This window comes from Sminthopsis crassicaudata, chromosome 1 (assembly GCF_048593235.1).
Source record: "Sminthopsis crassicaudata isolate SCR6 chromosome 1, ASM4859323v1, whole genome shotgun sequence".
In the NCBI taxonomy this organism is placed as follows: domain Eukaryota; kingdom Metazoa; phylum Chordata; class Mammalia; order Dasyuromorphia; family Dasyuridae; genus Sminthopsis; species Sminthopsis crassicaudata.
In genome coordinates this window covers 276,557,109-276,573,356 of record NC_133617.1, presented here as the reverse complement: position 1 = coordinate 276,573,356, position 16,248 = coordinate 276,557,109, and the positions used below count along the sequence as shown (strand labels likewise).

Sequence of the window (16,248 nt, the reverse complement as noted above, 5' to 3'; positions counted from 1 at the left end):
GTAGAGGAAATCATATCAATGATATTATATATCTGCTCCATGTATCTGGAAATCAATGATGTAGGATATGTGGCCATTCAGCTCAGAATTAAAGTTCACCTTTCCATTTTCTCTAAAATGTGAATTTGCTAATTTAGGGGGGTGGGGAATGGAAAAAAAAACAATTCTGTTCAGCAAATTTGCGTACTTATTTATATGTAATTAATTTGAATTAATGGATTGAAAACATTTTTATGCATTTCCTATGTTATGCACAAGGAATACAAATACAGTCCCTGATTTTGTTCTTTATAGAAAGGCTGATGGTATAATAATCACCTAAGTAGTTAAGTCAAGTTATAGAAATAATGAATGATAAAATTTCACTAACAGTCTGCTAATGTTCCATGATTGTCTTCCAATGTCTGATATTTGCCTATATATTTTTTGAAAAAATTATCTTCCTTAAGTAAATATGTGGAAAATATTAAAGGACAAAGATATATATATATATAAAAATTATCATTTATAGTTATTTATAAGTCCTTAATAAATAAAACAATATTCAGTCTTTCTGATAATTTCTAATTAGCTGAAGTCCTAGATAAATTTTTTTTCCAAATCAACCCATTTTGAAGAAGGACAATGTCTTTGTTATTATATCAAATTAACTAATGGGCATATATGTCTTGCTTTAAGAAAAAAAATGAAACATATAAGTAATTAATTATAAGATGAAACATATAAGAAATTAATCAGGAAAATGCATTTTAAGAAATAACCATGTGACAGTTTCTTTAAATACTGGAGTATAGTAATTATTTAAAACATAATTATTTAATACATAAAACATAATAGTATTTAACAAAATTTGAATTGTTCACAACTTTAAAGAAATAAGACAATATATGTAATTATGAAATTGTATTTCAGAGATCAAATATTGATACTTTAACTTTTTCACTTTCTATAAAAATCAAAACAACTGAAAACGTTTGATTTTATGAATTTTTTAAAAATAGTTTCTATGATCTTTAACTGATAAATATTGGATTTAAAATATTAGCAATGGAAGAAATATTTTTATGAATCAGTATTTTTATGAATGAAAAATTTTATGAATATTTTATGTATCAGATTTTAAGATCATTCCATTTTTAACTTATTTTTTCACCTATATTTAATGTATATTCCATAGGGACTCTATAGTTAAAAGTTTATGTCTGAAAATATTGGTAAATCTCAATTATTGATTTCATATAATAGTCACTAAACCCAAAGAAAAAAGTAAATTAAAAAATATTTTTTGGGAGTTGAGGGAATCAAGGAGTATTATGAGAAGTTACTTTCTTTTTCAGAAATAAATTAAATTATCTTCAGCAATTATTAATCAATAAAATTTCTAGCTAGAGTAGGAATTCTTAAGCTTTTTAGTCACCTGATAAAGCTTATGGTTATATTCTGAGGATACTGTTTTGAAGCATATAGCATTACAATATAATACAATTATAATGAAATATTTAAAAAATAAAAAAAAATTAAAACAAATTCACAGACCCCAGGTTAATAATATTAGAGAAATCTTAATTATACTACCAAGTACTTAGGAATCCAGACTTCATGAATCCTACCCCATCCTTTGTGACTTCCTTACTCTAGTTATGTTCTTGTGTAGATAGTATTTACAAAATTGAAAGTACAAAATGAAAGCTCATTTTCTGACTTGAGGTCTATCTCCTAATACTCCCAGATTATATAGACTTTAAAAAGAAATAATTTAAGGGCATTTTTCTTAAGAAGGAACAGTTCTGAAGTGATCTATGAATCAATGTGGAAACTTCCATTGTAGGTATCATAAGTTTGAAATCACAAACTTCAATTAAGAATGAAAAAGGTGGCTTAGGAGTAGAACAGAATATTAAAAATTTAATATATATAAACTGATGTTCAAAGGAATATTTATTTCAACTGGACTTATACAGACTGTCCAATTATACATGAAATTAAATAAACTAATTAGCAGAATCAAAGTAATAACCACAATATAAAATTCCAGCTAAATTGTTATTAGACTTAAGCTTACAGAATATGAGGTCCTTTGAAACCAAAAACTTCATTTTTTTTTCTCCTTTTTTCCTTTCTTTTTTTTTTTCCTTCCTCTTAGTACCCTGGCACCAAAGATAAAATACATTGAACATGGTAGATGCTCAATAAATGCTTACATAAATGAAGGAAGCTATATGGATGGAAGCTAATAAAGTATTAATTCCAAAGAATCTTTTAACTTTATATAGCTATACATCAGCTATATTAATTATTTGGTATTAGGCTAGAGACCAAATGTGGTTTTAGAGACGTCCTCAGACTGAGGTACTATGAAAGTATCATTCTGATAAAATTTGTAAAAAGCTTTATTCCTGAAGATTTTTAATGATATAAGTCTATCTGAAGTTCACTGTTTTCTGATTTGGAGCAGCTATTGCTGCTAAATTTTCCTAAAGATCCTTTTTGGATCTACAATTCTATGAAAAACCCATAAGCAAAAATAGAGTCATTAAGAAACAACTGACTACTATTTAAGAAATGCTAAAAAATTTAAGGATTTTTTTTTAATCTGTAATTTTGTTTCCATTGATTTTATTTGTTCTTAAAACCAGTTGTTTGTCATGCATTACAAATGCATCTGAAGATGTATTTTATTAATATTAATTGGCTTTTTTCAAAAGTTAACATGCTTGTAACTCAAAAATCAAAATTTATTATATATGTATATATATACATATATATGTATATATACTATATATATATGTCTTGTATATGTTTATATTTGTGAATAAATGTGTGTGTATTTATATTCTTCTTATGGCAGTGAAGGTAATCATTAATTTAAGAAAATATTAGACAATCTATCAATTTTGACAATGAATCTGTGGCTCAGAAAAGGAGAAAATATGCTACAATTAGAGGTGTTATATTTTATGGGTTTTAGCACATAAAACTAATATTTTTAAAAATGGAAAACAATGTTTTCTAGTAGTTTGCAATAAATTTCTAATAAAATTATGTCTCTATTTCAAGTAACTAGGGTTTTCCAGTATTATTTTCCTTTAGTAGCACTTTGTAGTATAATTGTGTTTTTTAAAGACTGGGAAGGCAATAGCTTTAAATATAAAAAAAAAAAAAATAGACTATTATATAATTACTCCCTTGAAATAAATGAATTTACATTTTAATACATACTACATTGATCAGTTTTATGTTGAACTTTAGCATATTAAAGATACCTTTTCCTAGTACTTGGTCAGTAAAAATTCATTACATTGGATTACTTCTTCTTTTATGGTTGACAAAGAACATTAATTAACTAGCTGACTTGTTCTATTTTCCAAAATATCACTGGAACAAAGCAAATTCTTTAGGGATGAGTGGGCAGAGATGACTAAATATACTTTTATATATTTATAGAAGAACATACATTCCCAGAAGCCAACCAGAAAATGCTAATGGAGCATACTATAGAAGACAAGTTTGCATTTTCTCCTCATTTACACAGAATAAAACTTGATTTAAAAATAACCAGAGGCAAAGGTGATAAGAAAGTAGACTGCATATACAAAGATTAAATTTGTTGTGATAAGTACTTGATGTGTTTTAGAGGAAAGAAATCAATTTTAAGCCAAACTGTCTTACAACTTTCAGTGAAAGACTGACAAATATATGCAATTTTTTTTTGTTACCTTCTATGGAAAAGGCTAAACTTTTAACATCATATAGTTAATGCCACTTTTTACAATACAAGAAAAAAAGGAAGAAAGATGAATTATTAATTTTTAAAATTACCCAGCAATTCCATTGCATCATCTTCATTGTCAATATCTTCTTCTGTTACAGATGGTGTGGGACTGTGGATGGATTCAAAAGAATCTTGGGATAACATTGCAGCTAGAAGCTTCTTATGTTGTTGTTGCTGTTGTTTTAATCCTTTACTCTTGGGTTCCATCTTTAAGCTGGGAGAAAATTTACATATAATTTATTTATCTAGAAGATACATTTAAGACATAATTTAAGAAAAGTCATAACTTGATTAAAAGATTAACATCTTGTGTGTTTTGTAATATAAATTTACTGGAGTGCTTTTTATAAATGGTCAAATAACCTTTACACTGAAAATGGAGTGAAAATTTTTTTCTTTATTTGAAAACAGTTCTCAAAATCAGGTCAAGATGAATACCTTTCAGAACTTTGTTAGTAATATAATCATATATCGTAGTTGGGGATATTTGTGTATTATACTAAGCAGAAATCTGACGGATAAATAGGGAACACTTCTGGCATATAGAATGTAAGTATAAGTCAACATTTCATGGAAATACAGACATGTCTCTATCCAGGAGGTCCAATTACTTGAGAGCAAAAAAGGATTTATTAAATACTCACTATCTGAAAAGTATTATATTCTAAGAACTGAAAACACAAAGAAAGGCATAAAATTGGTCTCAAAAAGCTCATATTCTAATGGGGGATTCAACATGAAAACTATAATCAAACACTATAGGAGGTGCTTTAGTGTAGTGCAAGAGAAAGATCATTTCAGAGCAAAGACAAATAGTAGGTAGCTGAAAAAACGATAGGACAAACAGAAGATAGGATTTCAAAAGTTTTCCTCTTACACAGAATATGGGATTTGAGATGAGTCTTTGAGGAAGCCTGGAAAACTAGGAGGCAGAGGTGAAGGAGGATAGCATTCCAGATGTGGAGGGTCAACATTAAAAAGATGAATTTGAGAGTTGGGATTTTGGTCAAGTATAATGAGCAAAGGCAATGACATTAGTGAGTCATTAAAGGGTTTATAAAGTATAGCGAAGTAAAAAAAAAAAAAAAAAACACACTATAGAGATAAGAAAGATCAGTCTATAAGGGTTTTAGAAAGCCAAATGGAACATTTTATATATGATCCTTGAAATTACACATATCATGATTTTTAGCTTTCCTCAATCTTGGTCAGATTTCACCTAATCTACTCAGGTTTGGGTGGTGATAAATTCTTTGTTTAGATTGCCCAAGGCTAGGGATAACTTAGAAGTAAATGACATAAATCAAAGTTCCTTAGAATAGGTCTAGCTCCTCATTTTGATATTTATTCTCTCTAATTACTTGTTAACCCATCAGAGTTGATTGCCATCCTCAGAAACATCCTTCTTGCAAAGGCATATAAACTATCAGTCTGACACCATGATTATCTTTGGTCACTTTTATTTTTATTAAAATGCTGGCATTATTAATAAAATGACTAATTTTGCTATATATATATATCTTGGCTTTGTATGAGTAAATAAAATTGTGGATGCATGTGTGTGTGTGTGTGTTATGTGTGTGTGTGTGTTATATGTGTTATTATGTACAATACTGGTACTGGGTCTTAAATTTAAATCTAGTCTTTGATATTATTGAACTATGTGACCCTGGGCAAGTCACTTAACTCCATTCACCTCAAGCTCCTCATATGTAAAATGAGGTAGAGGAGAAAATGGTAAATCACACTAGTATCTTTATCAAGAAAACCTTAACTGGGGTTAGACATGACTGAAACAAGAACCACATATATTTCAGTACTTAGCACAGGACTTTGCATATAGGGATTAATAAATGATTTTATCCTTTCATTTTGAAAACTATTTTGTCTCTGAGGAAAGAAATTATATATGAGATTTTTTTCTGATATATTTACTTAAAATTGTAATTTGTAATTAGAATATGTATTTTAATCAAAGTACTTGGTTAAATGAAAATAATGAATTTCCTCTATTCTTCCCATTGAATCTGTGTTACAATTGATCTTTCCATTTCATGCTCAATGTTCAAGTTCTTCATGCAAAAGCACTTTTCCACAAAGGTGAAGCACCTCCTATAGATATGAGACCAATACAGCACTCTTTCTACTGTCTCTAGAATCTAATCCATTCTCCAATTCCACCCTATCCCCAAGACTGCCAAAGTCTTACATACAAATACATGATTATAATTACATACAAATACAAAGCACATACAAATATGTAGGTCAAAAGGACCTAATATTCTCCTCTTGAAAGGATCTGCAATCTGGCCTTGAGTTCAGTTCCCATCTCTGACTCTTACTAGCAGTATGACCTGACAATTCTCTCAGTGGATTCTTAAACTTTTTCCACATGACCCTTTTATCCCAAGACATTTTTATGGGACCCCAGATATATAAGTATATAAAATAGGGATACAAATCAAACATTTACTGATAATAAATTATAATTTTGCAACTCTCACATTCAGTTATAAGACCCCATATGGGGTCATGAACCACAATTTATGAAACTGGATCAAAGCAAGTAAGATTTTAAAATGTGAAGACATTGACAGAGTTTTTATATCTAGGATTTTTCTATAACAAAAAAATCAGAATTTCATCAATCCATATCCATAATTCACTATTTACTCTATGATAAAATACAAAGTCAACTGTTTTATCATACTGGGTGATTAACAACCTAGCCTGGCTGATTATACTTATTACCATCACCACCACTACTCCCATCCTCTTCGTGCACTCCACTCTTTCCAGAGCTACTGGATACTACATTTTCTGTCTCAGAGCGTTTGCTCAGATTGGTCTCCATGTTTAGACTGCTTTCACTCTTCACTGATAATTTTCAGAATTCTTTATCTCTTCAAAATTTCACTCACACATCACTCAAGTACTCAAGTGCCTTCTCTGATTCTTCAAGTTCTACTAAATCTAAATTTCTTTCCATATATTTTGTACTCATTCACATATATACAATTTATATGTATACACATTGCTTCTTCTCCCAAAATAGGTGAGCCTTCTGAAGCAGACTTTTGATTTTTGTATCCTCAAAGCTACAAGGAAAGTTAAAAAAAACAAACAAACAAAAAAAAAAAAACAGAGACAGTAATAACCAGGCTAGTCAAATCATTACTACCATCTCAACCATTATCATTACCTTCCCTCAGCACCCAATGCAGACAGCCCAAGATCTTGAATCCCAGAGTCCTAGGAATAGTAGCGTCCCCTCCCTCTCTCATCTATTATTGGGGAGGAGCAGTTTCTATAGGGAAAAGACCCATCTTTCTAACCAATGACAACCACAAGCTAAATGCTTTTACTAAGAAAATAAAACCAAGAATTATAGAAATGAAAGTTCCCAACATAGCAACAGGCCTACTTGCTGTTAGCCCCCTGCAGTTATCATCCTAGCAAGTTATTATCCCCAATGAAGATGAGACTGGCAAGTGCTTTTACAGCTGCTGCAGCCCAAGACTGTTTTTCAATTACTACTACTGAAAACACAGACAAAATTATTTCTTATGCCAAAATCTGTAGAACTGTGAAAAATTCAGCATTATAACATGCATTATTTTATAGTGCAACAGATAGTAAAGAAGATGCATTACCATTTGTCTTAATGTCACATTCGAATGACTATGGGATCTTTCTATCTGGCTTAAAGTTCAAATCTCCTATATGTTGTTGTCTCCCTTTCTAGAATGTGAACTGCTAAAGAATAGATACTCTTTGGTTTTCTACTTCTAGCATAGTGCTTTGCATTTAGTAAGTACTTAAAATGTTTTTATTCATTCATTTACAGCTTAATGCACTAATAAAGAACACGGTAAACATTTAACAAATGCTTATTGATTAATTGAAAACCATTTTATTCCTAAGGAAGTAATAAAAATATTTAGCATGAAGTAAAAATAAAGAAAGAGAGAGAAAAAAAGGAAGAAAGGAAGACTTAAGATCTCTGATGAATTCAGCGATGAACTATCATTCCAAAGTACCAATGATGTTTTATTCAACCCAGTTCCTGAAAAGGAAGTGATGAATGCAAGATATAGATGAGACACATATTTTTGAAAATGGACAATTAATGTGGAAATTTGTTTTGCTTAACTATGCAAACTTGACTCTGCTTGACTATTTCCCATGAGATTTTCCCTCTTCCCCTTTTCTTTAAATTGGGTTGGTTGTGAAGGAGATACAATAAATGTCTGCTAATTGAAAGATAAAATTAAAATATATAATCATAGTTATTATAAAATATAGGATAAAATGGAAATTTCTTAGATTGTACCAAAGTCCCTTGATAAATTAACTTCAGCTTATTTTCAGCTCACATGCTCTCTTTACACATTTTTTATTGTGGTCAAATTAGATGACTAGCTGTTCCCTAATAATTTTCCACAATATCTCATTCCCTTGAATTTTTTCAAGTATTTTTGTCTTACCCTCCCATCACCTTCATAAAATGCATTCTTTATATATCTCCACTTATTTGTAACTTGTTTTAGGTAGAGCCTCTATCATGATACCTTTGTTGATCTAAGTTGAAAGTGATCATACTGTCATCAAATTTTAATTTACATAAAGTGGTATCAAATATTATATTATCATACAAATATTAGTTGTTATTATTAATATTGTAATCATATGTGGATCATATTCTGTCACATATTATATTTTTCTTGTAATGTCTCTTTACCTTATATAGAATATGTACTGCATAGGTTCAAGAATTTAGAACTTAAAAGGCCATTTAGTTCAACTTCACTATTTTATATATAAAGAAAGGAAAGACCAAAAGAGGTTCAATGGAAGAGCTTGGATTTAAATCTAGTTCTTTGATCCAATTCTAACACATATATAATAGACTTTATAATGTAACTCATTCAGTCAGTCAACAAAATTTTTCTTATTTTTCATTTGAATCAGTTATGTCTGATTCTTTATGATCCCATTTGGGGTTTTCTTGGCAAAGATTGGAATGGTTTACCATCTTCTTCTATAGCTAATTTTATAGATGAAGAACTGAAGTAAATGAGACAAAGTGACTTGCTCAAAGTCACACAGCTACTCAGGGGTAGAGACTAGATTTGAATTCAGAAAGATAAGTGTTCCTGACTTCATGCCCAGCCTTTTATCCAACTAGTGGACAACAAGTTATTTGCTATATACAGGCACTAAGATAAGTGCAGAGCATATAGATAAAGGACATGAAATGTCCTTGTCTTCAAGATCTCATATCCTACCACTATATAACTAAGATGACAGGAAAAGATAATAATGAGGGGATGTGGGAAAACTGGGACACTAGTACATTGTTGGTGGAACTGTGAACAGATCTAGTCATTCTGGAAAGCAACTTAGAACTATGCTCAAAAGGTTATCAAGCTGTGCATACTCTTTGAACGAGCAGTATATCTACTGCTCCCAAAGAGATCTTAAAGGAGAGAAAGGGACCCACATGTGCAAAAATGTTTGTGGCAGCCCTTTTTGTAGTGGCAAGAAACTGGAAACTGAGTGGATGCCCATCAATTGGAGAATGGCTGAATGAATTTTGGTATATAAATATTATGGGATATTATTGTTCTGTAAGAAATAACCAGAAGGATGAATACAGAGATGAATACAGAATGGAGAGACTTACATGAACTGATGCTGAGTGAAATAAGCAGAACCAGGAGATCATTGTACATGGCAACAACAAGACTATACATTGATCAATTCTGATGGATGTGGCTCTCTTTAACACTGAGATGATTCAAATCAGTTCCAATTGCTCAGTGATGAAGAGAGCCATCTATACCCAGAGAGAGAACCATGGCAACAGAGTGTGGACTACAACATAGCATTCTTACTTTCTTTCCCAAATTTTTTCCTCTTCCTGTTTGATCTGATTTTTCTTGTGCAGCAAGATAACTGATTAATATGTATACATATATTGGATTTAACATGTATTTTAACATATTTGACATGTATTGGACTATCTGCCAGCTAGGGAAGGGGGTGGGGAGAAGGAGGGGAAAATTTGGAACATAAGGCTTTGCAAATATCAGTGATGAAAAACTATGCATATATTTTGTAAATAAAAAGCTTTCATTAAAAAAAAAAGAATTCCTATACTAATAGTGGAAGCAACATGTAAATAATAAGGAAATACACAAGGTAGATGAAAGGTAATCTGAGAGGGGAAGATGCTTTCAACTAGGAAGAAGAAGAGAACAATCTTCTGGTTGCCAAGTTTGAGCTGATTGTTGAAAGGAGCCAGAGGGGATGATAGGTAGAGATGAAGAAAGAGAGAATTATATACATTGGGTAGCCAATGAAAAGACATGGATATAGGAGGTGAAGCATCTTATGAAAAGAATTTTCAATTTTTTCCTATAGAATTCTTCCAATCATAGAGACAATCATAGTAAAGAATATATTGTTACATAGGGATATTTTGCTTAAATAACTTCTAAATATCCAAAAGGCCAAATTAAAAGTTTTTCAACTTGTCAAAACTATCTTTAGCAGTATATTCAAAAGCAAATTCTTAGTAACTTATTGAGAAAAAGACGCAATTATCTCCATTGCTTAACTATAAAGAATAGTTAAGATGCATATGGTAGAACTACAAATTTACCTAGCATATTCATCATAAATTCATTTAAATTTTTGTCAGAAAAGATGTTTTAGGAGCATTAAATAAGCCAGTTGATGGATTAGAGGTAATAAATGGATGCAATGGATACTATCTGGCAGGCCTAGAGTAAGAAAGACATGAATTCAATTTCAACCTCACACAATTACTAGCTGTGTGACTTTAGCCAAGTCATTTAATACCTGTTTGCCTCGGTTCTCTCATCTGTAAAATGGGGATAGTAATATCTATCTCCCAAGGTGTTGTGAAAGTCAATTAAGACAATAATTATCATAGCTTTTAGTTAAATGCATGGCACACAATAAACAGTATATGAACATAAGCTGTGAGGACGCTGATTATGTCTCTGCTATAGAAAGTATACATAATCCATACACAGAAACATATAGGTAGACATACCCAAGAAAGCAGTCACAATTTGGAAATTGCAATAGGAACCATTGATCAATTATAAATAAGAATTTTTTCTTCCTTCATATAACTCTTGTTGATCTTAATGAACATCAAGGAATTTGTTGGAAAAGGATATTAGGCTGCTATTTCATCTTTAAATTTAGATTTCTCGTTTGTAACCACTTCCATTTTAAAATTGTATATGCACAAACTCATTATAACACTAATGTAACATAGAAAGTCAATTAATCATTTCTATAATATTTTGGGAGATTATTCATGTTTTAATGAGGTGATTACAGCAGCTTCATTACACTTTCAAGGCTTGACAAGTCTATTTAACACCTCCTGTTAGAACTTATTAAGCAATTCTAAGAAATCTATTACCCTGAGCCATTACAAAGTCTAATTAAACTACTCAGATTAAACTTAAAGTAAAGACATCCTTATTTATTAACATTGAAAATACAAGTACTTATTTTTAATAAGTAAAAGGACAACTAAGTTTCACACAAATACATGTGTTCTATGAAGCTGAAACTATTCAGTGACAGCATTCTACATTTTTTACCACTAACATTTAAAATGTTATATAAGTAATCAAAGAACTAAGAAGAACTTTATAGATTACGTAATCAAACACCCTGATTTTACAAAAGAGAAAACTGAGGTACTGAGAATTTAAAGTACTTGCCCATAGTTATGTGTTTATTTACTGGCAGAACTGCTTGACTTTGGATTTTCTGATACTGGATCCTTTTTGGATTATTGCTTTTAAAGGAATAAATTGAAATACATACAATTTCAAAAGAAGCCAATTATAATAGAATAAAGATACATTTTCCTTATCTAAATTCATGCATCCATGAAATCTATATACAGTTTTGGAGCTCCAGAGACTCACAGTTAGAAACTTTTGGGCCAATTGATTTCTGAGGGCTCTTCTAACTTTGATAGTCTTTGTTTTTGTGAATTGTCACATTGGAAAACTGTATTTACTCCTCTGAAACAGTATAATATCATTCCACCAATTACTTACTCAGAAATATTTCAGAATACAAGTCACTGCTCAATCATCAGGCTGCAATTGGGCATCTCAGAAGATATTTGTATTTTTCTTCCTTTCTTCATGAGTTATTGATTTATATTAAATCCATACAATTTAAGTCTATAGTGTCTGAGGATCTTAATATTCATCAAATTTTTCAGGTTTTTGCTATAAACTCAGTAGTGCGGTATTCTGCTTTACAATATCTTTATCAATACATGTATCTTGAGGTGATAGGCTTTTAATTATATGAGATAAGAGAAATGCTATTAAATGTACTTCATCATAATTCACTAAGTCTTGAAAACTAAAATATGAAATCATGAATGACACTGTTTCCCTTTTGTCCAATCTGGCCAAATTTTCACCTCATCAATATATGGGTTAATACTTTCTTTTCAATAAGTAGCAATTCAATGACCACCTCTTCAGAGCTTGCTGTGTATGTCACTATATTATGTGCTACCCCTAAAAAAACTTAGACTTTACTTAGGGAAATCAGCTTGTGTATAAATAATACAAGAACAGAAGAAGAAATAGTGAGGGCAAAGAATCTAAAAGCTGGAGAGGTAAGAGAAGGCTTCATGGACATCGTATTCAAGTCTTGAAACAAGACAACTGACTAGAAAGACAGAAATAAACTTACTTTATTCCAGCAGTGGAAGACATTTACTGTGAATATCATAAATATAAGAAATGGGATTTTGAGTTGAGAAAATGAACAAGTTTATCTGGAAGAAACAATTCATAAATGAATTAGTGGAGAATTCATTCATCAATGAATGAAAAAAAGTATTCATTAAAAATGTACCAAAAACTATCCAAAGTGCTAGGGATGTGTGCCTCTGTGTGTGTATGTATGTATGTGTGTGTGTGTGTGTGTGTGTGTGTGTGTGTGTGTGTGTGTGATTAAAGAAAAGAGGAGAGGTATAAACTTGAGTTAGAATACTGAGAAAAAATTTAAAAATAAGAACTTCAAATAACTCTTCCAGGTCAAAGTTGTCTGGTTGTCAACTACTAGTCTAGGATATATGAAAGATTTCCTTTTTTTGGGGGGAAAAGAATCTAAAAAAGTGATGCTGGGAATGATGGTATATTTGTCACAGTAATCACCATGGTGAAGAAAGAAATAGAGGCACTGAAATGGTTTTAATAAATAGATTAGATAAATGAGATGACCACTTTTGAAGTAAAAAGAAGTATTTTTTTATGTAATGCTACAAAGTTAATATCTGTCAGTGTATAAAATTAAAAGTCTGGTCTATTTTACAAGTCAGGTATTAAAGATAAAAATACCCTTGTTGACAGCTGGAATTGATCTGACATTTCACAAAATGAGGGCAAATGGATTTTAAAAATGATTTTCTTCTATTCCGTGCAAGACACTTTAACTTTTTAAATAATGTAAAAATAATTTTTCATGGAAATAGGAACCATTTTTTTATGCCTGAAGTACATTAATGAGCAGCCTGAAATTTTTTCCCCTCCAGCCAAGTGATAAGTGAGAGAAAAGAATTACCAAAATCTATTTCACTGAAGTGAATGTAATTTTCTCCTTGAGAAAGGATGGTTATTGGTTGTAGGCATCTAAATTTGACATGGAGGAAAACACAAAAGAAAAATGGCAGAACTATGCATGAAAAGAGCTTGTTTATGGAGGCAAGTGAAGTAACTTTCCAGTGGGAAACTTAGTTCATGTCAAATCTTTGTTTTGACTAAAGTAAATGGAATGAATACAAATTTTGATTTTTTAAAACCTAAATTGAAAATCATATGTAAGGTAGGTTTTAAAAAGTATTAATGTTATATAACATGTAACTGCACATATATGTCATATTTCTACTACTGCTACTTGCTACTATTACCACTGCCAGTACTACCACTACTTTTTTAATACTATTATACATTAACATCTTATTCTACTCTTTAATTCAGCTGTCTCCTTTCCAGTTACTCTGCTGCAAGGCACTTACTCTTTCTGCCTCTTATCCCCAACTATGCACTTTTCTTTTTCTGTTCTGGCACCAGAATCCAATCTATACTATTACTTTTTCTAGAAATAGCATAACACTGAACTCCCCTATGTCTCCACTTAAGCAGCACTAATTCATACATATTATTTCTCCTTGTGAGAATATAATTTCTTGAGGGCAGAGAATATTCCCAGAAATTAGGACACAGTGTTTTAGAACATAGTGCTTTATAAATGCTTCATTTAACAACAATTTATTTGATATCTACCCTGGACTGATGCTTCAAGGTTAATAAAGCTTATATGGCAAAGTCTGACAATGGCATTGAAGTTTGAAAGCAGAGCACCGATTTATTCGCCTCATCAAATCCTTTCCTCCCCATCTGTTTCCTTTATTTATCTACCAAGTTATAGCTCTTCACTAATGAATTATAATCAAGAAAAAATTTAATAGTTTAATTCTGGTTGGTACTAACAACATATTCACTGATTTTTTTTTTTTTTTTTTTTTACATTTTCTTCATTTCTATTAGAAAGTTGAGTTTTTTTCATATTTGTGGAGGGGATCAAATCTATTCGTAATTAGTTTATAATAATAAGGGAAATGTTTGAAATACATTGAGGATAATATAAATCAAAATAGAGAATAGCAATAGTCACTAGATGTAGACAAATCAGCTTTTTGTTCAATGAAAATAGTAATCATCATGCTGAAGATGCCTAATCTTACCTTCCTGCAGGGCTAGTGGTATTGTCTTCACTTCCCCACTGCTCGTTTTTGCTTCTGGGAATTGGAGGTTGCAACATTTCAGCAGCAAGTGGATCTGCATCATTTTCTTCTCGACCAACCCATTCTCCAATCACTCGAGGCCTCAGAAGAGTTGAGTTAAAGGCCATTGTATCCTGAATGAGAAAAAAATGAATAATTCTAAATGGTTAACTCATGTACATAAAAAATGGGGAAAATGCATTTATATCTTCTGTTCATGATGATACCTTTTCCTCTCCCACAAAAACTTACTTATATGTGAAATATTATCCTTTTATTCATGTTATTTTGTATTAAATATCAAATTATATAATATGAAGAATATAAAAATAATAACTTTATTCATAATAATAAAATAATACATTAAAAATCATATTTAAATACTTTTGGATAATGAAATATTACATTTTATTATACATATAATATCTTAGTAAACTTTAGATAGATATCACAAAATGAACAAGGATATGGGCTCAGAAATAAAAAGAGGAGAGCGGCCTGGATTCCTTTTATGAAATTAGAAAACTTGTATCATTTTCCACTTCTTTCTAAAACAAAAGGCTGCCTATTCAATGCTAATATTCTAACAGTGTAATTATATGTCTTGGAACTAGGGAACACTAGAGTCTCTAAAGAATTAAAGCTGAATATTACTCAGAGAATAATGGAGAGGATGAGTAGTCTGCAAGTCATACAAGGAACTATGAAGAAAAAGTATAAAGAAAGCATGGCAGCAAAGAAATATATATCATCAAGATGAAGATGGATCTGTCTTATGAGATCAAGACAAAAGTCATACATAACCTATGGATATCTTCATGATGTCAGAAGAAAACTAGTAATTCATTATGAACAGTAGGTATAGACTATGGTAAACTTATTGGAATGCATGGCAGCATGGACAAGAATCAGACAGGTTGGGCAGTGATTTGCATCACTGAAGAGACCATTCACAGTGATGATACCAAATATTTACCCATTAGTGAATATTATTTGGGAAATATAAAACAGACTTCCAGCTTTAAATTTTAAATGACGTTTTAAGGTAGACAAATTTTAGGAATAAAATTTCAATCACAGTAATAAATAGATTAGAGAAACAGAAAATATTCTACCTCTCAGACCTGTGGAGGAGGAAGGAATTTATGACCAGAGGAGAACTAGAGATCATTATTGATCACAAAATAGAATATTTTGATTACATCAAACTAAAAAGTTTCTGTACAAACAATACTAATGCAAATAAGATTAGAAGGGAAGTAACAAATTGGGAAAATATTTTTACACTTAAAGGTTCTGACAAAGGTCTCATTTCCAAAATATATAGAGAACTGACCCTAATTTATAAGAAATCAAATCATTCTCCAATTGATAAATGGTCAAAGGATATGAACAGATAATTCATTCCGATGATGAAATTGAAACTATATCCACTCATATGAAAGAGTGTTCCAAATCACTACTGATCAGAGAAATGCAAATTAAGATAACTCTGAGATACCACTACACACCTGTCAGATTGGCTAAGATGACAGGAACAAATAATGATGAATGTTGGAGGGGATGTGGGAAAACTGGGACACTGATACATTGTTGGTGGAGTTGTGAA

At 30.8% G+C, this 16,248-nt stretch overlaps 1 protein-coding gene across 12 annotated transcripts in view; it reads right to left on the bottom strand.

The window, feature by feature from the left end:
* The window catches only part of C1H8orf34 (chromosome 1 C8orf34 homolog), a 391,674-nt gene that overhangs the window by 236,330 nt on the left and 139,096 nt on the right, over positions 1 to 16,248 (bottom strand). For all 12 annotated transcript variants that reach the window (XM_074278849.1, XM_074278851.1, XM_074278841.1 and 9 more), the window contains 2 exons: positions 14,601 to 14,773; positions 3,820 to 3,986 (listed from right to left, as the gene is read on the bottom strand). In XM_074278849.1, the coding sequence (XP_074134950.1) occupies positions 3,820 to 3,986; positions 14,601 to 14,773 (340 nt within the window). The remainder of the gene's footprint in view (positions 1 to 3,819; positions 3,987 to 14,600; positions 14,774 to 16,248) is intronic.